Raw genomic sequence first — 21,586 nt, forward strand, 5'->3', positions numbered from 1 at the left:
TGGTCAGAGCAAGCAGAAATGCATGTTGGAATGTTGATGTGGGGTCCCCCCCCCCCCCCTTTTCTTGTTCTAGTAGTTTTGTAGACCCAGCCCATAGAATTGATAGTTTGGAGAGCTGCCCACCGACTGGAGTGCTGAAAATGGCAGAATTCCCTCTGGTGCATGTATGCATGTGCATAAAAAAAAAAAACTAAACTAAACAAAACACAACATTCAAACAGTACAATATCTAAAGAATATAATGTCATTGCTTGTTTTGGAATGAAAAGTCAAAAATGTACTACTTGCATACTTCTTGTTTTTGCTTTAGTGATGTGTTTATCACATGGGTTAACCCATTTTGTTGCAGTTTTTTTATAGTCTTCGCCATCTGGCACCATGCCCTCATACGTTAGCAGTGGAGCCCATAGGGGCGATGTGTCAACATTAGGTAGTCTACCACAGCTCGATCACCACACATCTTATGCCGATCAGGCATGAGAAGCAAGCATTTTGCATGAGGACAAAATAGACTATTTCCTTTCCACATTTGTAAACAAACTACAATTCTATTTACGCGTATTCCCGCAGATTATATACCACGTGTTATTTTGGCGCAACGTTGGATACATTCCTTGTATTTTGAATTTTGTCTCGGACGCTCAAGTTGAAACGAGTCATTGCGTTGCGTCTTACCATTGGTGTATTGTGGTCACGTTGTCATTGCATATTCATGAGCGGCCATATTAGTCAAACCCATTCTTTCATTCGGTTGGGAGACAAAGTGCGGCGTTTTCATGGGCCTTGTGGATATCTTGCCTTTTCGCAGCTTCTACTATAGGCAGTTTACAAATGGTTGTTTTGTTGTAAGCTAGTATTTATTTGATCGCGCAATTCCAAAACTGCAGTAGGAAAACCAACTGCCACTGTAGGCCAAGCTTTATCTGGATTGCTGTATTTAACACGTTTCTTTTAACCAGTCAGTTTGCTCTGGTCGCCTGAGTCAATTGTTCGCGACTCGACATCTGTTTTACACCAGTTTTAAGAGGTTTCATTTAGTGGGTTATTAATTTTTTTTTAAATATTAGGCCTACTTTTAAATTTCGAATCAGCATTTTTGTTTTACAATGGCGACCGCAACTTCAACTCCGGCCGGGCAAAGAATAAGCTCCCGCACTGCCGGCAGTACTCCTCTGAGCCCCACGAGGATATCCCGGCTGCAAGAGAAAGAAGAGCTCTGCAACCTGAACGACCGACTGGCCATTTACATCGACAAAGTCCGAAGTCTTGAATCCGAGAATAGCGTTCTGCATCTGCAAATCAGCGAGAAAGAAGAAGTCAGGAGCCGGGAGCTTACGGGTTTGAAATCACTGTACGAAACCGAGCTCGCGGACGCCAGGAGATCCCTCGATGACACGGCTAGGGACCGCGCGAGGCTGCAGATCGAATTGGGAAAGATCAAATCCGAGCATGAGCAGTTACTACAGACGTGAGTGGTTTATACCCGCCATGTGACTTATTTTTTACATACTGGTTTAAACCGCATGCATTTCTTGTGATAATTTTAGTACTGGCTATTTCTTAGCCCCGGCCCACAAGATTGTATTTTGTATCCAGTCCAGCAGGTGTTGAGGTCGTAATGTGATACATGTATCAAGCTGACGCTGATATTTGTTGCCAATTTTCTACACGCTGCTTATGGCGCCTCTGCACTGGTAACAACCAGAATCCCGCGTCTGTGATGTTTTCATTTGAGTCAGTACCCCCTCCCCTTGGGTAAAAAAGTTTAACCGCTTAATGTCTACATTGGTTAAGAAATGTTATTTGTAACAATATTTCTTCACAATGTACAGGGATTTCAAACCAACTTCGTTTAGTTGGTGTAGTAGGCTAGATGTTGTACAACAAAGTCCAGTGTAGCAAAGATGCAGTTTTGACTTTTCCAAGAGCCACACCTATTGATAGTAGCGCATGGGGGAGGGGCGAGTACCTTAGTCCATTCTAGCCATTTGAATGGAATTTATACCGTCATCGCCCAACAGTGCACAGAAGTTTACATTGCGTGCAATTTATTGAATTTCCAGATTGTAGGCTACACAAATGTACATATTTAGGCATATTTGCCTGTTATAGTTCACGCCAGTAAACCAGGTCTTTGTGGCGTTGTATTTTCTGGCGTTGCATTTTCTTTTTTTTCTTTCCAGCCTATATTTCGAAATGACTGTTATGTAGAAACTATTTTTCACGTTACCATGGATGCATGAGGAAATGAATAGTCTTACGTAAGGTTAAGGTGTGACTTAGCCTATAGACCTGCCTTACCCAATAAAGAAGTTTACTCAAGCTTGACAGGATGCACCTGAAAATAATAAAAACTAAATTATTAGATTCACCACCCCATCTGTCCTGGTTGGTAGCCTACATAATGGTAGGCTAGTTGCACGTTAATTCCTTGCCCTGTAACTGCCTTGGTCCCCCTTCTCTGCAGTTTTCTGCTGTCATTATTAAGAAAGGGTTTATCTTGAACTTGGAAAAAGAGTTTAAAAAAAGTTCAGCATGTCATTTTATTCTGGCTGTGGTCAGATAGAGTATTTCCATTTGCCCTTCTTCAGACCAAGATAAGTCTTGGGTCTTGGGGGGGTGGGGGGTTCTTTATTTTTTACAGAATTGTCCTCCTACATACCCCTAGTGCTCACGTGAAACTAGTCCACCCAGGGATAATTCCTTCCACAGGTCACATGAGCTGTTGAATGAGTACTCGTTGTCAGTTACACAAACATGTCCGCCTTTAAGAACCCTCGGATGTTTCTCTGAAGCTCTGATACCCTGCATATGACGGAAGTATGATTCAACAGAGAGATTTAATGAGTGCCCAACTCGCTCCCCTTGCTATGGCTGCACTAAGCTGTGCTAACTCCCCCACCATCTTAAATGATTAGTGAGTGCTTATAGCCCAATTTGGTGATTGTAAGGCTTTAACTTAAATGAGCATTTAAGTCAGTGTAAACCAAGCCTGACTTTTAAAAAAACTGCCCCTTCTGCCCCTTCCCTTTTATATCAATTAAAGTATGTCATAAACAGGAAATTGCCATGTGCCATGATGGGCTCTGTAGCACAGAAGCGGTTTTGTGCAGCTGCTTTGAAGTACAACATTGTCTGAATGAAGGGCAGTAGATACAATCATAGATGATTTGAATACTTTCATGAATGATCACAACTTCCTTACTTGTGACTTGAAACTCTTTACAGTTGGTTACAGAACTGCATAGCCATTATATGGTGCTCAGTAGGGATGTAACTGTATGAAAATTTAACCTCACGGCTATAGTGACCAAAATTATCACGGTTTTCGGTATTATCACAGTGTTTTTAAAAGTGTGTACAATATGTTCAGAAAGCACCGATAGGCCTACAAAAGCTGAAATAGTTTCAAAATGTGTCCCGTTCACTTTTTCATATTAAATTGGCTATGTGCTTATATGGAGTTTGCTATTTCTATTATTTGGATCCAATGAGCGAGACCAAAGTAAGTGTTCAAAATAAAACTTGCTATGGTGTTGGCTATGGCGTTCTCCTGATAACGTGAGTGGAATGGATTTCATGTGGACGCGAACATAAAAAGACGCAGAGTGGCTAAAGGATACAGTGCACGTTTTGCGGTGAAAATGTTCTGCCTTTTAAAATCAGGTGTAGCCTAATCTGAATCGCAGTTAAAACCATCAATTAGACAACAGAATCAGTAGGGTACCAGTTTTGTTTCATTTTACTAGGCCTACTGTATGTCAAAAGCAGGCTCGGATGAAGCTGGGAAGGAAACGCACGGTTTCAACACCGCGGTAATCAACCGTGATAATTATGATATTTCAAAAGAAAATTGTTATCGTCAACATTTTTATCGCGGTTTACCATTATACCGGTAATCGTTACATCCCTAGTGCTCAGAGATGGGTTTATTGCTGATGTAGTCTTTTGTCTAGAAGAAGCTTTCTGATGAGATTTGAAAATAAATTATTTTAAAGTAAACTGTTTAATGTTGTGCTCATGAATGTATGCCTTGAAGTCATTGTTGGACTTTTAGTTAATGCGATTTTGAGTTGAAAACTAATTTTGTACTAGCTCAAACATGTGGATTGTAAGTATTTTTTTTCCACTTGATTAGTTTCTGTCACTCATGTTCACTGCATATTTTGAATTTGAAATGATTATTACTTGGCATTCTTTGAATACCTAGTCACTCCCAGCGGCATGGTATGTGACGTTTCACAGAATCGCAGGCTTAGCGTCGACCCCTTGCAACCTCAGTGCACAGAGTTTAGTGATCGCCACCACTCACGTCGACCACACCCTTAGGACATCCATGGCCGCATGGAGTTAGGTGCACATGTCAAACGGTGTTAGGTAACTACACGGTTGAATGGAGTTTGTTCTTACAAGCCTTCTGTTTAGTCCTCCTTTTTCTGGTAGTTTATGAGAGTCTCATGCCTGCTAATAGAAGGGTGGGCTTCCTGTATCACTGTAATTGGCTCGGGTATGTATATGCTGAGTTTTGCCCGCTCTTTTCTGACAGCTTGCCTGACACTAATTGGATGTCTGGTTGTCGCTTCTCATAGGATTTATAGCGTATCTGTTTGCAAACTTTAGACGCTAGTACACCAGTATGCCTTTGCACAGCTATGCATACAATTCAGCTTTTGCTGACGGACTTCAGAAAGCGGAAATTCCTCCGCAACTTGCCCTGAAGTTGTGGACACAGTGCTGATCGGCCACAGATGAGCAGTGTGTTTTTTTTCACCCTTTGAGAACTTAAGCCAAAATGTCCTCAGCATGTTTTCAACTTTTCTGCGTTCCTATCCTCCTCCTCTGCTGCCTCTTGGCACTGCATACTTGTACCATCCTTCAGCACCACCAGTGCTGCTGAACACCCAGAGAGAGAGAGAGAGAGAGAAAGGGGGGGGAGGCAAGGGACAGGAGGCAGATTTGAGGGCACCCTGATCCCTGGCCCTTGATTGACTGAAGCAGCCACCTTGGGCCCTTTGCCCCCCCACCTGTTTTCAGAGTGCCGGCCACAAACAGATGGGCTTTATTAGAGAATAGCACCCACTGACCACACGTGGCCACACAGTGAAACTCTGCTTTCTCGCATGCAGCCCCACTCCTGTTATGGGGGGGTGGGGGTTGTTAAGGTGGGCCCCCATCCCCCAAAAAATGAATATCCTGTTGTACAGCAGTCTGGCTGTTCGGCTGGAGTTTCTCGAGTTCTCATCTTTGCAATGCTGGGTGATAAATACAGGCTTGCTTAGATAAACAACACTTTTTAGGAAGTGGGTAGATCTTAAGTTGATGTCATTTGTTTCAATCTAAACATAAAACATATATAATTCTTAACAGCTGTCTTTTTTTCAAGTCTAAACTGTGGTGGCAGTTTAATGGAGGAATGTTTATTTTATCCAGCAAAAAAAAGCCTCAGAATGAGCTTATTCCATGAGGTGGAGGCAGTGGTCTTTTTACGTGTCCAGGCCATAAACAAAGTGTGTTTCAGAATGACCTAGTTTCGGCGCAAGTTTTATTGGAAAGCCAAGTGGCCCTGTTGTCGTGGAGGGTGACAGTTGTTTTGAGTGTTGGAGGTAGAGTAGCCTAGACTAGCGACGAGGTGAAACAGACTCGGCATTGAGTGAAGGAGCAGCTGGGAAGTGCTCGTGATGTATAGTGAAGCTCCTGGTGGCCCAGCTGTTCACACATTTTCTCGCTGAGGATCAACAAAAAATGTCTCTTTGTGTGGCTTGATGCACATGCGTATCATCCAACCAGTAAGAGGTGCGGGTAAATCGGGGTCTGATTTCTTTAGGTAGAGAACTTGTGATCTTCAGGGTCTGCGTGTGGTTGGCAGACACTTTTGTCTATTTATGTAATTAATCTTGGCAAATGGCCATCTATTATTTGAATATAGACAGGCACATAGTGAGTCATTGTGATTTGAGCCGGAAAAAGAGGCTGCCGTTGTACAGACACCTGAAATGGAAAGGAATATGAAACAAAACACTGCACCTGTGAAATGCATGTCAGCCCTGGAATGTGTGTGTGTGTGTGTCCTTAATCACATCTAAAGAATGTACGTTTTGGTGCTTTTCCAAGAATCCCTTGCCTTTGGCCATCACGTGCAAAGCCTTGAGGTTTTGTTCCGATGTTCTTGGACCTCAGGAGGACTGCTTGTGAGCACATGAAACAAGCAGGAGGAGTAAAAGGAGGAGGGGGATCAATATCTACACTCTCTTTTACTCTTCTCCTTTGCCAGCCTGTTCTCCTTGCAGATGTATGTGAAATGCCAGTCATTCCAGAGGCATTCCCCACATTCTGTGCTCTACCTTTACACTGCCGAGCCGCCCTTACCTCTGTCCCCTCCAGCAGGAAAACAGAGGTGGGGAGGGGGGTTGCCAGAGTGATTTGTTCCCCCTCTCTCTTTTACCATCCATGCTTTATTACAAAAAAATGTGAGGCCCCTTCAACAGTCAATCTCATGTTTTCTCTCCTGCTGCGGAAGCCACTATGTCAGCAAAGCTAATCCCACAAAGGCATGGAGTGACTTATGTTTATTTTTTTTAAGCTGGATATCTTTTGGGCGTTTCTTTCAGTTAATTGCACAGCACCGTTGAACTGTATAGAATGCTAATAAGCCATAAAGACTCTTACGCAACACACATGGTGTGGCTAGCTATAAGCTAACCTGGGAATTCGCTGGGGCGCCAGTTGGAATCTCATGTGATGGGAACCCCTGGCTGGCTGGAGTCAGTCATGCGTTAACGCATTTCTGTGCCGTTCTCACAGCATATGTGTGCTTGAACAAACGGACACGGGCCCCTACGTGGCTTTTCCAAACTGCTTTGCCATGTGAACGGCCAACTGCGAGTCACATGAAGGCTGCTCGAGCATTTGTGAAACTCCTCTCCAACAAGATGTGGGTTCATGACCTGAAATAGTCTAGATAGTCTAGAGTCTAGATGAAATAGTCAAGTCTAGACGTCCACTACACTCACACACTAGTTATTTGCTCCTGGTGTTAGAGAGAGTACTTAAAACCCTCAGGCATGGCGATACAGTACCAGAAATGCTTAGTGTGTGTGGGTGTATAACTATGTTGCTATTTCCGCATTAGTGGATGAGTGGAGCGTTCTGTCAATACAAATCCCTCCTCCCCCAGCAGGGGGTCCATGGGGGGTGGGTTGGGATCAATGAGGGCCTCAGGGTCCTCTTCACACATGTTTGGTGCATACTTTAGCCATCCCGTGGCAAGCCCTGGCTTTTGAACACAGGAATACAGCAAAGCTCAGTTCAGAAAAAGAGGCCAGTGTATGTTCCAGTTGACCGCTCCACAACCGTACCTCATCATATCCTGTGCGGCAGTTTTTCTTTCACGCCCAGAGAGTGGCTATTGTGGAAGCAGGAAGCACTTCCCTGACCCTTCCATGGGATTCCTAGCCCCAGTTGAGACGTTATCAGCGGCCAGTTGGTTATGATTTTGGGTGGATTTCCTCAAGGAGCCCCCATAGTCAGCAGCCTTTCCAGAGATGTCTGTGTTCTCCCTACTCAGAGGGCAACCCACTGAGTACCCTTTCAAATGCTTGAGGATGCGCGTAGTTGAATTCTTGGTGTGGCTCAGTGGTTCTCAAACTTTCTGTCATTCCCCACTTTGGAGGTGTGGAATTTTCAAGCCCCACCTGACCTCATCAACCCGGCAAAATGGTAACATTAAAATATATTTCACATTTTTGTTACACATTACATTTCTTGCTCGGTTCGCTGGATCAGATATTATCTTAATTCATATGTCGGTCTGTTTATGACCCCCATGTTTATGTGGCTGTTTTGTTTTGAATCTATGATTACATCACATTATATTACATTACATTAGGCTGATCATTAGTCATATGGGCATTATTAAAGATGGGCACAAAAAATTCTCCTGTTCATCCAGCCCCACCTGCCATGTATCTATTCCCCAGGACCAGGGTATAGTTTCATAAGAAAAATCTGCACATGCCAGTCTCTGCAAAAAAGGTTTTTAAGAATTTGTGCAAGCTTTCGGTCTGCGGACCTTCTTCAGGCAGTCGATCCAGGAAATCCAGAGACAGGATTTCTGGTAGGAAAAAAAGAATAATTTGTGGCCTAATACGTTTATTTATAATAACTTTGTTTGTGTAAGTTTGTTTGCTCTTATGCAAAAAAAAGAACCCTAGACCTTGTTTTTGCAGAAGAACTTTAAATTGATTTAACATGTCAATAGACTGAGACTACTTGTTGTCGCTCTTGGGCAAGCTCTGGGAGGGGTGGTACTTATAAAGGGTGTGGTTAACGGAAACCTCGGGTTAACCAAGAACATAACCTGGTCGGAGCAGGTTTGAGATGCAGCGTAAATTGCCATGGCAGCATACCTTGGTTAAAACCTATCCACCTTTCGTAGTACGGGTTAATCGGGAAGTTACGCCACACGTGATCAAGTTACTCTCGAAGTTACCCAGATAAGCCAGTAACCCCGCTTCGTAGTACAGGCCCCCGGTGACAGGTTTACACTAGATCCTATCTCCTAGTACATCAGCTTACCTCGCCCATCAAGTTGTAGTGGAGCCACTGGATAGATCTAATCGTTTTGCGCCTCTCGTTGTGACTACCGTATTTTCCCGACTATAAGTTGCACTTTTTTTCATAGTTTGGCTGGTCCTGCGACTTAAGTCAGGTGCGACTTATATATGAAAAAAATATATAATTGAACATGTTTTTAGATGTTGATTGCATTGCATTCTCCACATTTTTAGCAAAATTTTCATGTACCATATCAGCATCTTTGTTCAGTGAATCTTTGGTAAATTGCTTTACAATTACCGTCGGGCCTATAGGCCTATGGCCTGCTTGCTTCAGTTACGTCCTTTTAAAACTGCATCTTTTTCTCTCTCGTGAGCATTTAATCTGCTGCCAGCTTGTGACTCCACATCGCCCAAAATGCTTGATTGCATTGTATTCTCCACATTTTAGATACATTTTGGTCTACCACATGGCATTTTCTTTCAGCGAATCTTTTGCTTTGCAATTACCTTCCTGCCCTCCTCTTGGCTGCCTTCACTCCTTCGTCTTCATTAACATGAATCTTTTTGGCCTCAATAATCCAGTTACATAGTCTCTGTTTTTGTTTTTGGATTTTGTGAAATACATTTCTAAATAAATGCGACTTATAGTCCGGTGCGACTTATATACGTTTTTTTCCTGCTCACGATGCATTTTTTGACTGATGCGACTTATACTCAGGCCATCCTTAAAAATATTTTTGTTTGCCGTAACCCGACCGACCCTGTCAATTTAGAACCGACCCAAATATTTATTTTTTTCCCCTTTTAGTCTGACCGACTTGCCGGTTATAAACTTGCGTTAATACCGACCAATTTTTTATTTTTTTTACTTTTTACTCTAAACAACCAATACAAATGCAATAATGCCCAAGTACTGTGAATATAAATTGCCTACATGCAAACGTGGCTCACTTAAATAAAACCCTGTGGCGTCATCTCTACACCATTGGTTTTACGCATGTCACACTATGGCCTACGCTTCGTTTCATACACGCAAACTGTAAACGCTTTTACTTGGCACGAAGTTCTGGAAGAACTGTGGCCAGATCTTCTCTCATCCCTTCTCCCCCATAGTCTAACGGTGACTGCGTCGGAGTATTGAAATTAGTTGTGGTCTATTCAGCATTTCTCAAAATATGGGTCCGCAACATGGAGACTGCTGGTCCGCGGAGTCGTGGAGTGAAATTAGGCCCGGTGCTTCATCTGATAATTTGCTGCGCAGTTGATCAAGAAACCGCGGATCGACGAAAAAAGAAAACAAACGTTTCTGCTATCGATGTCATTAAACATGGAGCCCTACAATTAAGTGGTGGTATGAGCATTCATTCAATGCGCGTCTGTGCGAGAGAAACTGAAACTAACCGATAACATTGGTATCAAAGCTCCGCTTCAACCTGTTGGAAGGCTATTTATTTAACGAAACTTAATAGAACGACGTTTTTTGGAACTTCCTTAGAAACAAAGCAGAGACTGTATAATACACTGAGTAAGCATTGAGTATTGTATAGTCAAATTTCAATATAACGTGGCCAAGAGCTATTGTAGCCTTTTTTCTGGGTACATGTAGATGAGCCCTATGACCCCAAAGTCTGCCATGACCGGGCCTCAGGTCAAAGAAGTTTGAGAAAGGCTGGTCTATATAACCTGCATCAGAATGAGGTTTGCAATGGTGCGCCTGAAGGCACGGGTTGAAGACCCAGTCAGTTACGTCACGATATGCACATTTGTGTAAATTCATTCCTACGTAATCACCATGACCAAAATTGTACTTTTTTTTTTTTTACTTTGAATCTTGAAAAAAAAATATTGACCTACCTACCGACCCATTTTTTTTTTTTTTTTGGCTGTTACTGCAAACAAAAATATTTTTAAGGATGGCCTCAGGAGTGACTTATAGTCTGGAAAATACGGTACTAATCCTTTCAATGGCCAGCATTGTTCTGTGTAGGGCACACCTTCTGTTATTGGGTGTTGTCTGGTGGCTGTTGTTATGTCTTAACTATTTCTTTGAAAACATTTAACACTATTGGGTAACCCTCTCTGGCTATGCATTCCAGCCATTGATTTGGTTATTTGATTTCAGGGGGTTTGTCAAGTCTGATTTGTTTTGTATCAATGAAGGTGATTTAGATTGTTGATTTTGTGGGTGGAGCATGAACTTTCCAGCCTATCTTGGAGCCCCCTTCCCTTGATCCAGCCCTCACCTTTCCACCCCCAGTTACACACTTAATACTCCTGATGTGGAACCAAAGAGGGTCACCCCCAGTCAAAGCTGCTTTTCAGTTGTTAGTTTGCCTTAAGGCCACTGTTCAGCCTTTCCCCATGTCTGCTGATCCTGATCCTCTTGTTGCCTGTAATGCGGGTGACTGTTCTGATGACTTCTCCCATCCACACAGTCACGCCAAGAAGGACGCAGACCTCTCCGGCACCCAGGCCCGGCTGAAGGACCTGGAGGCGCTGCTCAACTCCAAAGATGCAGCTCTGTCCACCGCACTGTCCGAGAGGAAGGCCCTGGAGGCGGCCGTGGCTGACCTGCAAGCCCAGGTCCAGGAGGTATGGTGCAAAAGCTATATATAGTTCTGGAAAAAATTAAGACACACACGCACATAGATACACACAGATACAGCTCTGGAAAAATTAAAAGAGAAAAGAGAGTCCCTGTGAACCTGGGTCCCTGTGAACCTGGGTCCCTGTGGGCACTCCCCTGGTTTTCTGTAGTGTTACTCATAATGTCAGTAAAATGGTTTGTGTTCTTCCTGCTTAATCACTTTTGGACTTTGAGTCATGTCATTAAATTGCCAATAGGGGGCAATGTCAAGTTACATGTTGTACTGGCCCTTTCAGCCCTGAGGACGAGTCTTGAAACGGCAGAATCTACCATCATTCAGATGGGTTGAATTAATCTTGAGATTTCTCACATCTCAAAATTGATTAATAATTATCCCCCCCCCCCCCTCTCCTCCTTTCCTCTCCTCCTTTCCTTATTGTGCCTGTGTGCTTCCCACCCTCAGCTGGATGCAGGCTTGATCGCAGCCAAGAAGCAGCTGGGTGACGAGACTCTGCTCCGCGTGGACCTGGAGAACCGCTGCCAGAGCCTGATGGAGGACCTGGACTTCCGCAAGAACATGTTTGAGGAGGTGAGCCTTTGAGCACATCCCACCCACCCTCCCTTTTTTCCAGTAGGTAGAACCCACTCCACCAGTCACCCAGGTGAAGGAAAACGCATTGGGCCCTGGAAAAAACATTTGCCACCTGCCGCAAATGATTGACGTGTGGCAGCAGACCTGTTTTACAACCCATGCCAGACAACCTGTTTTTTCCCTTTAGACATCAGAAGTGTTTACTTGAGGTCTCCACCAGCCAGCCAATACCTGTTTAAGCGACTGTACAACATCTGTGGGCACCTCTTTGTTTGACATTTCTGAGCAATTACTTGTTTTATTGCACCACTTTTCTAACTATTGATGCTGTGGAAGTTCATTGAACCTGTGCCAAACCACAGACATGCTAAACCTTAACGTGCCATTTGGTTATGATGAAGGCATTCTCCCTGGTTTTCCTGATTGCACAGTGGTAGAATAATTAGTGTTGCAAAAATTGAAGTGGTTATGCTACATCAAAGAATATTTATACCACACACACACACACACACAGACAAATAATACAATATAAAGATATACTGACATATACAGACCTGTACATTTATTTATTTTTCTGCCTATGTATTGTGTTCATTGGGTTCAGTCAGTTAGATCATGGCTGTGAATGGATTACAGTGGTGCATGTGTTTAGCTTACAGGCTGAAATGGCCATTTCATTTAGCCCTGTTTCATTCACAAACCTATCTGGGACACGTCCGCCTGTAGAGTCGACTTAACAGACAGATCACATCAATGAAATGCTACGCATATGATGAGCGCCCCAGCCACTTTGTCCTCCCTGCAGGCACAGACCTCTGTGTGTGTGTGTGTGTGTGTGTGTGTGTGTGTGTGTGTGTGGCTCTGTTGGGGGCTAGCCCATCTGATTAGTACTCAGCGAGTGACTGCTGGCCTTGCTGACCTGAGCAGCCGCTGCAGATTATGCTGTGAAGCTGCAGTCCTTTTGTTGGCCCTTTACTATGAGCACGCCGCTGAATGAGACGTATTGTGCGCTATGTTGACAGAAGGTTTTTTGTTTTTTTCCCCCTCCATTCCCTCTCTGGTCCCCTCCCACTGCCCTCTCCTACGCCTACACACGCTACTCTTAACAACCCTCTTCCACTTTATCACCTCTTCTCTCACTCAATCGCTCTATTGTTTTCACTTAACGCACCTTGACCTTTCTTTTGCACTTTTCTTCCCCTCTCTCTCTCTCTACACATCTCTCTGTTGCGCTCTCTCTCTCTTTCCTTCCTTCCTTCCTTCCCTCCAACCCCACCTCCCCACCCCCGCTGTAGGAGATAAAGGACACTCGCCGCAGCCTCGAGACGCGTATGGTGGAGGTGGACTCTGGCCGGCAGGTGGAGTACGAGTTCAAGCTGCAGCAGGCCCTGATTGACATGCGCCAGCAGCAGGAGGACCAGCTCAAGCTCTACAGAGAAGAGATGGAGTCAACCTACGTGGCCAAGGTCAGCAACCAACCTCCCACACACAGAGTTCCGCTTCAGTAAATGCACTTTATCCACAGCAGTTCAGGTGCCATTTCAGGGCAAAATGTGGTGGTCTGTTCACACAATCAAAACACACTCGTAAGAAAGTAACAAACAATGTAGTGTCTGTGAAATGTTAAGAAATCTATAGTCATAGGAACTGGAAGTGGACATATTGTACAGTTTGAGGTGTGGAATGATTAAACAGAAAGTACCAGGCCACTGTTTGGGTAAATGGCATTAGTGGCATAAGTCAAAAAGGGTTCCCACAAGTAAAGAGTTTTGTGTTATCTCTTTCTTAGTGAAGGGGTCCAGTAAAGAACATGATGGTTGGCAGCTGCTGTAGAAAATATTTTTAAAAAAGCTTTTGCAGAGAGAGTGGTCACAAGATTTAAGCTTTAATGTCTTCACACCTCAGCAGAGATGCCCATGTGTTAAACTATTGCTTCCTTTCTCTTACCCTCACCCTCACCCCCCCCCCCCCCTCACCGTCTCTGCAACAGTGTAACAGTTCCTCTTTGCAGTTTTTTTCAGTGTCGCGCAGGTTTCTCTTCTCTGTGCGAGTACTTTAAACCCCGGCTGCTGTCTGTGTGTGTGACTTGTGTTTTGTGTTTCCCGTTGCAGCTGGAGAACGTGCGTCTGTCGTCGGAGATGAACAGCAGCGCTGCCAGCATGGCCCGCGAGGAGCTGAAGGAGTCGGCGCTCCGCGTGGAGAGCCTCGCCGCCCAGATGGCCAGCATGCAGAAGGAGGTGCGCACTCGCCTCATTAACTTCCCTCCTCCTTTCCTCTCCTCCTTTCCTCTCCTCCTCTCTGCTCCTCCTCTCCTCACTGCTCTCTTTCTCTGCCGTTCAGTCTGCCCATCACATTTCACTTGACGGTCACGTCTTCCTTTGTTTCTCAACTTTCTCCCCCTTCATCTTTGTTTTTAATTCCGCCTCTTCCTTTTCTTCCTCTTCTCTGCTAGTTTCGTGTTTTTTTTTCTTCTTTTTTTTTTATCATCAGCCGCATCAACCAGCTGTGTTGGTTGTGGTGAACAGTTAAATTCTCGACTCTATTTCTCTCTCGATGCTTTATGTGGCGAGCATGCTGGTTTTAAAGTCTCTGTAGTTGTTGGATCATCAAAGCTGATCACATCGTAAGCAGGGCTGTTAGTGGAAGCTAACCACACGTAAACGCCATTTATGCACCACCTCAATTTCGGAAAAGTGCCTTTATGCACCTCTAAATTGCACCTCTAAGTGCCTACATACATGGATCCCTACACACTGAATGCATACTAGATAAATTATTGTAGTGGTTTGTCTGAAACCGTTAGCCTATAGGCTTTATAACGTGAGGCTACTTAACAAGATATGTTGTACTGTCTTTTCCCCATTTTAACCTCATTTTGCAGACACAGGTGAGACAGACATTGATGCAGAAAGCACACAGGGAGGAGAAAGACAGAGGAGAGAGAGATAGAGAGAGGACATGAGGAAAGAGGAGAAACAGAGAGAGAGAGAGAGAGAATAAGAGAGGAGGAAAAGAGGAAAGACAAACAGAGAATGAAGAAAAATGGAGAGAGAAGGAGAAACCAGGAAGAGGAGAAGCAGAGGCCAGAGGAACAGAGACAGAGGAGAGATGGAGAGCAGATACCACCCACACATCTGGACTGAGAAGCAACAGACACAATTGAATAGTGATTATGTGGCCTATAGGGAATACCCACCCAGTGATGCTCATAGTGCCATCAAATGGTAGCCTATTGTGATGTGGTCATGATGCAAATACTCCGGGTATTCTGTGGTCCGCCTTCCCGGTGACAGTGTCGTGGTTCGCCTGATCACATCATTTATAGTTTACCCACCTCTTTTTTTATCCACTACACCCCTGGTCATAAGGGATACTCTGAAGCAGTTTTTTGCAGCACAATCAGAAACTCTATGGTTTATGGTCCGTCGACCTTTGATTGGCTGTATAATCTCTGGTAACTTTGGGACATGCTCATCACACAGTTGATGGGAATTTAAATCTTGCACAAGAGTCTCCTTCCTCAAAATGGCAGGTAGTGCCTGTTTCACTTTTTAAAGGAGAACTGACAATTTTCTACATTGTCTTCCCGAGGTCACTGAGTACTGCCGATTTATTTTTGACATCATGCCCCCAGAGTGTAGCATTGTAGCTGCCTGGCTACTCTAGCTGTTGGCTGCAGCAGCTCAAGCTAGGTAGCACAGTGTTTTTTTTTCTTTTTTTTTTTTTCTTGGTGACCTCAAGAAATGGAGATCGATGTGAAAAATTGCAGGAGTTTTCCTCCTGCAAGCTCTGTCTCAAGTCAGATAAGAGGTGTGCACAGTCACTGAGCTTCAGGGGAGTATTGCTATAGAAAGAGTCATCCCTGGTAGTAGGTGTTTCTGTTTTGGATCCTGACCTATGCCAGTTGCCAGAAATATTCTAGAGGCTCTCTTGGATACATTTCTAATGATTCTGTAATGATCTGGGACACCTGTCGCATGGCGTCTGAGTGTATGCTCTAGCTAGCTGATTGTAATTACGGTCCATCTGTTAGTGGCCTGCCTAATGAGTGTGTGGAGAAATGGTGAGATGCTGTTGGTCTGCTACACATCTGAGTCAGTGATGGTGACGGGAGCAGTGGTGACCGGAACAATGGCAGGGAGTGAGCCACGCATGCTCTGCGGAGGTTGTGTTAGTCTTGTACCTGCCACAGTCACTTGTTCCAAAATAACATGGCGTCAAATGACCCATTTATTATTTTTCTTGTGGAAAATAAGTGGACCGAAATTAAATTTGGGAAATGTCACATGCAGACACTTTTGACCTCTGTATTTTAAAAATCTTGCCTATGGCCTTGGTGTCTCAGTCATATAAAATCATAATAATTATGGTACATTGTGTGTGTGTTTCAGTCTCGTGGCTGGCAGGATCGCATCAGCGAGCTGGAGTCAGCCCTGGCCAATGAGCGTGACACCAGCCGACGACTGCTGTCCGAAAAGGAGCGTGAGATCGCCGACATCCGCGCCAAGATGCAGCTGCAGCTGGATGAGTACGAGCAGCTACTGGACGTTAAGCTGGCCCTCGACATGGAGATCAACGCCTACCGCAAGCTCCTGGAGGGAGAGGAGGAGAGGTGAGGCAGAGGAGAGAACACACATTTAACCCAAACGCACACAATAACGACCCAGTCCTCACGGACACAGCAGTCAACAAAGAAGGCAATGAATATCCTCGAGAGAGAGAGAGAGAGAGAGAGAGAGAGAGAGAGAACCTAGACATCTAGAAAAAGTGCATCTGTCCCAATAGAGACTGGAGAGATAAATGGGAGATAAATGAATACTTATGCCTCTGCCCTTGTGATTGGCTACATTTAGAGAACAAGGATAATCATTTGATGGCTGTGCTTACATGAAAATGTGCACACACACTTGTCATTATGTTTGATTTAGACAGTAAACTAGGGATTTGTTTTCTTTCTTTCTTGCTCAAACTAGTTTTGAAAGAGATTTGACTGTGAAGTACAAACCCACTCAAAAGAGAAAACACAAAAAAGAGGAAATGAATCTATGCCCTTAGACTTGCCACTTATAGTTGGACATTTACAAGGGTGATGGGGACCCAAAACAAGCAGAATTCTGCTTAAACGCACAAAAACAGGAAAGAAAAGTTGGTGCACAGACACAGACACTTATATAACAAGAGTATAACACTTCATGTAATACTCTTGTGCTTTGAAATAAACGTTATTCTTTGTGTCTCATGTTCTTTCTCTCTGTCCTTTTGTTTCCATCTCTTTCTTTCGTTTGCTCTCCATCTTTTCCCTCTCCAGGCTGAAGCTCTCCCCTAGCCCATCGTCTCGCGTGACTGTGTCGCGGGCGTCCTCATCGAGGAGCGTGCGCACCACGCGGGGCAAGAGGAAGCGCGTGGACGTGGAGGAGTCTGAGGCCAGCAGCTCGGTCAGCATCGCCCACTCGGCCTCGGCCACCGGCAACGTTTGCTTTGACGAGCTGGACGTGGACGGCAAATTTGTCCGTCTGCAAAACACCTCCGAAGAGGTGAGCGATTGCACATACGCTAGCACACACTCTACTGCACCCGCCTACACACACACACACACGCACACTTGCTTTCCTACTGAGAGGAGGCGAAAGATCAGATATGCAAACTTGCTGTCGTGTACACACGTCCAAACTCAAACTGTCTCTGCCTTGCAGCAGGACCTTAAAAATGAGGGAACACACACACACACACACACAGTGCAGACACTTTCTAGTTTTATTTAGAGGAGTTGAAGGAAATGACCTCATTCACAAGCACTTGCAGGAATCACCAAACTGGGAGGTGTGATGTTGTGACCACTACACCCACAGGAGCACATGCAGATAGAGGGAGACCAAGAGATAATATGAACGTCAACATAAATTCCACAAAAAGCTTTGAGCCTCTCTATTTTAGTTGATTTTAAAGAGAAACTGTCCCTCATCCCAATCTCAACCCCTCCTGGGTTCTTTTCTGTGTCTCAAAAGACTTTTTCCTAGAAATTAGGCACTACATAAAGAGGGAGAAGACAATAAGCAAGATGAGTCTTTTAAAACCCCATGCAGTGTGATGAGATGTTTGATTGTAGAGTGCTGTGTCCCTACAGCCTAGTGTGGGGCCCCTGTGCCTGCAAGCTCATTCCTCAGCATGTAAATATGAAGGCTTGTCTGGGAGCCGTTGGTCCCCGGGGGTGCCCACATGACGCTGACATTTGGTTCCCATTACTACTGGCAGGTCTCCACACGCTGTTTTGACCCCTCCAGCTGTTTGTACCCCGTGTGTTTGCACCACTGTCTTTCTGTGTGTGTTGTGTATGTGTGTGTGTGTGTGTGTGTGTTTATGGTCTTTGTCTTGCTATGTTTATCAGGACCAGGCCATGGTGGGGTACGAGATGACCAGAGCGATCGGCGACACCTCGGCCACCTACAAATTCACCCCCAAATACGTCCTCAAGGCTGGGCAAAAAGTCACTGTGAGTCACCTTTGATCTTCTGTCATTCTACATAAGGCAAAATGTTAACTTTAATCCTTTTTTAATTTATTCCGTGAACACCTACTTTTTCAGTTAACAGGTGTGCCTCATTCTATTAGTCAGTTCAGTCATGTACCAGGGAATGACCCCCCCCCCCCCACCCCTTCCCACGCTATACCCTATAATAGTTGAACAGCACTAACACTGTGTAGGCGTTTTCATTATGTTGTGATACAAATGTTACTTCCTAGTTCAGTTATTACACACACACACACACAGGCTTAAGCTTCTCAGGCACTATGCTGGAATTCAGGCGTGGGATGGGCTGAGTTTGGGATTTGCAAAATGGATAATTATGTATAACTGCTTCGAACATTGATGATCACTTCAGGGACATAATATTTGTTTTGATGTCCTGCGAATAGAATAGGGCTACAGTTGGTCTATGGAGATTGTACTGAATGTACTTCAAAACACACCTTTTTTTCCCGTGGTGGTTGAGGGCCTTTGGGTTGGGAAAAAGGTTTTTGTTTTTACTGTAAACCTGAGGCCAGTAGTAAGTGGAGTTTGTGTGGTTTTGGCCTCCAGATCTGGGCCTCCAATGCTGGCGTGAGCTCCAACCCCCCCACCGACCTCGTCTGGAAGAGCCAGAGCTCCTGGGGCACCGGGGAGGACGTCAAGGTCGTGCTGACTGACCCTCAGGGAGAGGTATGGCCAGCGCACTCTGTCTCTCTGTCTCTGTCTTTGTCCATCTGTGTCTTCTCTCGCTGCTACAACCTTTTCAATCTGTCTGTATGCGTGAAAAGAATCACAGACACCGTTTAGTTCTCAGTCAGTCTTTATCTTTCCCTTTCACGCTCATTCTCCTTCTGTGTATACACCAAGCATTGCTTTCTGACGATGCTTCCCACAGTTGCACTTTCTAGTTGTACTTTCAAATAAGCGCAAATATCATCTTTGTAACGGCTTTCAGTAAATGGAAAGCAAAACACACATTTAAACAGCTGGCAGTTCAAGGCTGACTTGGCTGTTTTGTATTTCCTGCTAGTGACTAGAAACAGGAAGCAAGGCTGTCGTTAGTGGTGACGTCAGCAGAGGTGCGGTGGTCAGTGAGGTCTCCTGGTAACGGGGAACAGTTGGCTGAGTGAAGTGGGTTGATGAGTTGTCAGATTAGCACATTTACCAGAAGATGAGCACAGGAAAGGCCTGTGCTTCGGTGACATTGCAACAGAACAGAACACTTCTCCTTGTTAGTGTTGAAAGAAAGGAAACATTGAATAGTAGGTTGTTCAGGAAAGTGTTTGTGTACTCATTCTTTGTATGGGCAATTGGGCATGTTGAGGTTTGGAAGCTGGTTCCGCAGAGGGATTATTGTGTTCCCATGTTCACCAGCAGAGGTCAGCCTTTACTCAGTCAAGTAATGTGACCATGACTCTTGTTCCAACAGGAGGTGGCTGTGAGGAGTACGGTGTTCAAGACAGCCAGTGCTGAAGAGGAGGAAGAGGAGGATGAAGACTACGACGATGAGGAGGGTGTGGAGGTAATGGAGGAAGATCTCTTCCACCAGCAGGTACACCTCCATTGGATTTCTGCTGCTGCTGCTGCCACTCTAGCTAACTAACCGCAGCCACCCCACCCCTCAGAGATCTGCACCGGATGCCATCCAGAGTCCTCTGATCTTTGGGGATGGTGTGGCTCACAGCATGAATTTACTAACACAGTCCAGAGGCTCTGCACAGAATATCCAGTTGGAGGGGTGCTTTTGCTGTGTGTTTCGTCATTACTTGGATGTTATTGGTGACTGTGGTAACCCTAGTAATAACAATATAACTAATAATAAACCTCTTCAATAGGTGGTTGTAATGTCATCGTTATTGTATTGTTCATAATGTGTGGTTGTTTTTGTTTGTTTTGAAAATTTAGGGAGATCCCCATCCTGCCAAGAGAGGTTGCTCTATCATGTAATCTCATCCAACCACCTCCAGACCGCTCACCTCATCCTCCAACAACTTGTCACTGCCAGCTGCCAACCCTACCATCACAGAACTATTTTTATACCTTTTTAGTGATTGTAAAAACAAACAAAAAAAATGTTTTTCTTTTTAGGTTTATTTTTTGGTGACGCAGTACATTTTTATTTTTATGCAACTCATGATTTCACAGTACTGGGCTTTGTATGAACCAAATTATAATTTCTATAATTATTATTAATAATATGTTTGTTTTATCAGAGGGGAGGACTTTTTTTGTAGCACAAAAAATTGGAACATCTGTGACCAGAGGCAGCTTTGTGAAATTGTCAGTTTCTTCAGGTGCTGTGACTAAAAAACACTTCTCAGTATCTCTACTCTCTATTTCTACTCTTATGAAGAAATTTAGGATTTTAAAGCCTCTTTCTAGAAAGTGTTGATTTTTTTTTTTTTTTTTCATACTCCACTGTACTGGGCTGAAGGGACCCTCCGTTTGGCTGGGTTTCTAGCAGACCCAAAGTTTGTAGCTCCTGTTAAATATGATGTCATTAGGTAAACCTATGGAGTTTTCTAGTCTACTCTGAAAGAGTTCCATAACTGGACTCAAACCTGTACCTATACACTGTCGACTCCAAATTTTGAATTTACAGTCAGCAACTGGTGTAACACTACAAAATAATCAGTCTTCTTGTGCAGTTGTGAATGGGGATGGACTGTATGCAATACACTAAGGAAGCTGATTCTAATGTCTCCTTTATGTCGAAGTACCCCCTTTGGCTGGAGATTTCTGAAAATGTGATTGCCTATTTGTCTTACACAAACCGCCGCATTGTATTCCTTATGCCTATTGGATTGAAAGATAACCATTGTATTAGGTCTGTGGGTTTTTGTCAGGGTGTCAGTTAACTTGCATGCATTTTAATTTTGAGTTGCTGTAACCTTAACATTTAAAATTCTAAGTAAACTATTGATTTGTTGTATTTTCTATCTGCTGTGCAGTGAAGTCATTGTGTAGTTTGTGGAGAAAGGAAGGTACAGTAAGGCTTGGGGAAAGGCTCAGTAAAATTGAGATTAAGCTTAAATAGCGTTTAAAGATTACTCATTGTGCTGTTAGATTTGCTGGATCATAAGATCAAGTTTGGCTGTCCCTGTACTTGTGTGCACAAGTAAAAAAAAATATGTTGTAGCCGGTCACTTTTCTATTGAGCTATTGCTTGACATATAAAAGCAAGTGTATCTTGCTATTGAAAAGAGTGTAATAGTTAGGAAAGTACCCTTTGTAGTCTTATATGTTCTTAAGTGTCACATAGGCTACTGATCAGTGACTGGTGTCCATAGGTTCAACCTGACGACCAGCTGTCAAAACAGCATGCCGTTCTCCACAAGCCCTCT

General features: G+C 44.2%; 1 protein-coding gene across 2 annotated transcripts; it reads left to right on the forward strand.

Moving 5' to 3' along the window:
• Nucleotides 1–737: 737 nt before the first annotated feature.
• On the forward strand, nucleotides 738–21,179 carry lmnb1 (lamin B1). 2 transcript variants are annotated; one of them, XM_076284365.1, is made up of 11 exons: nucleotides 738–1,468; nucleotides 10,991–11,147; nucleotides 11,606–11,731; nucleotides 13,030–13,200; nucleotides 13,846–13,971; nucleotides 16,126–16,346; nucleotides 17,043–17,268; nucleotides 18,120–18,224; nucleotides 18,813–18,932; nucleotides 19,672–19,794; nucleotides 20,148–21,179. In XM_076284365.1, the coding sequence occupies exons 1-11, from the start codon at nucleotides 1,107–1,109 to the stop codon at nucleotides 20,187–20,189; spliced, it is 1,779 nt and encodes a 592-aa protein (XP_076140480.1). In that variant the 5' UTR covers nucleotides 738–1,106; the 3' UTR covers nucleotides 20,190–21,179. The 2 variants fall into 2 exon arrangements, with proteins under 2 accessions (XP_076140480.1, XP_076140481.1); XM_076284366.1 differs by having other exon boundaries at nucleotides 19,672–19,764.
• Nucleotides 21,180–21,586: the final 407 nt, after the last annotated feature.

The sequence above is a fragment of the Alosa pseudoharengus genome, unplaced genomic scaffold, assembly GCF_046254945.1.
Source record: "Alosa pseudoharengus isolate Yale_2024_CS ecotype anadromous, Long Island Sound unplaced genomic scaffold, YU_APseudo_1.1 YU_APseudo_1.1_scf_14, whole genome shotgun sequence".
NCBI lineage: Eukaryota > Metazoa > Chordata > Actinopteri > Clupeiformes > Clupeidae > Alosa > Alosa pseudoharengus.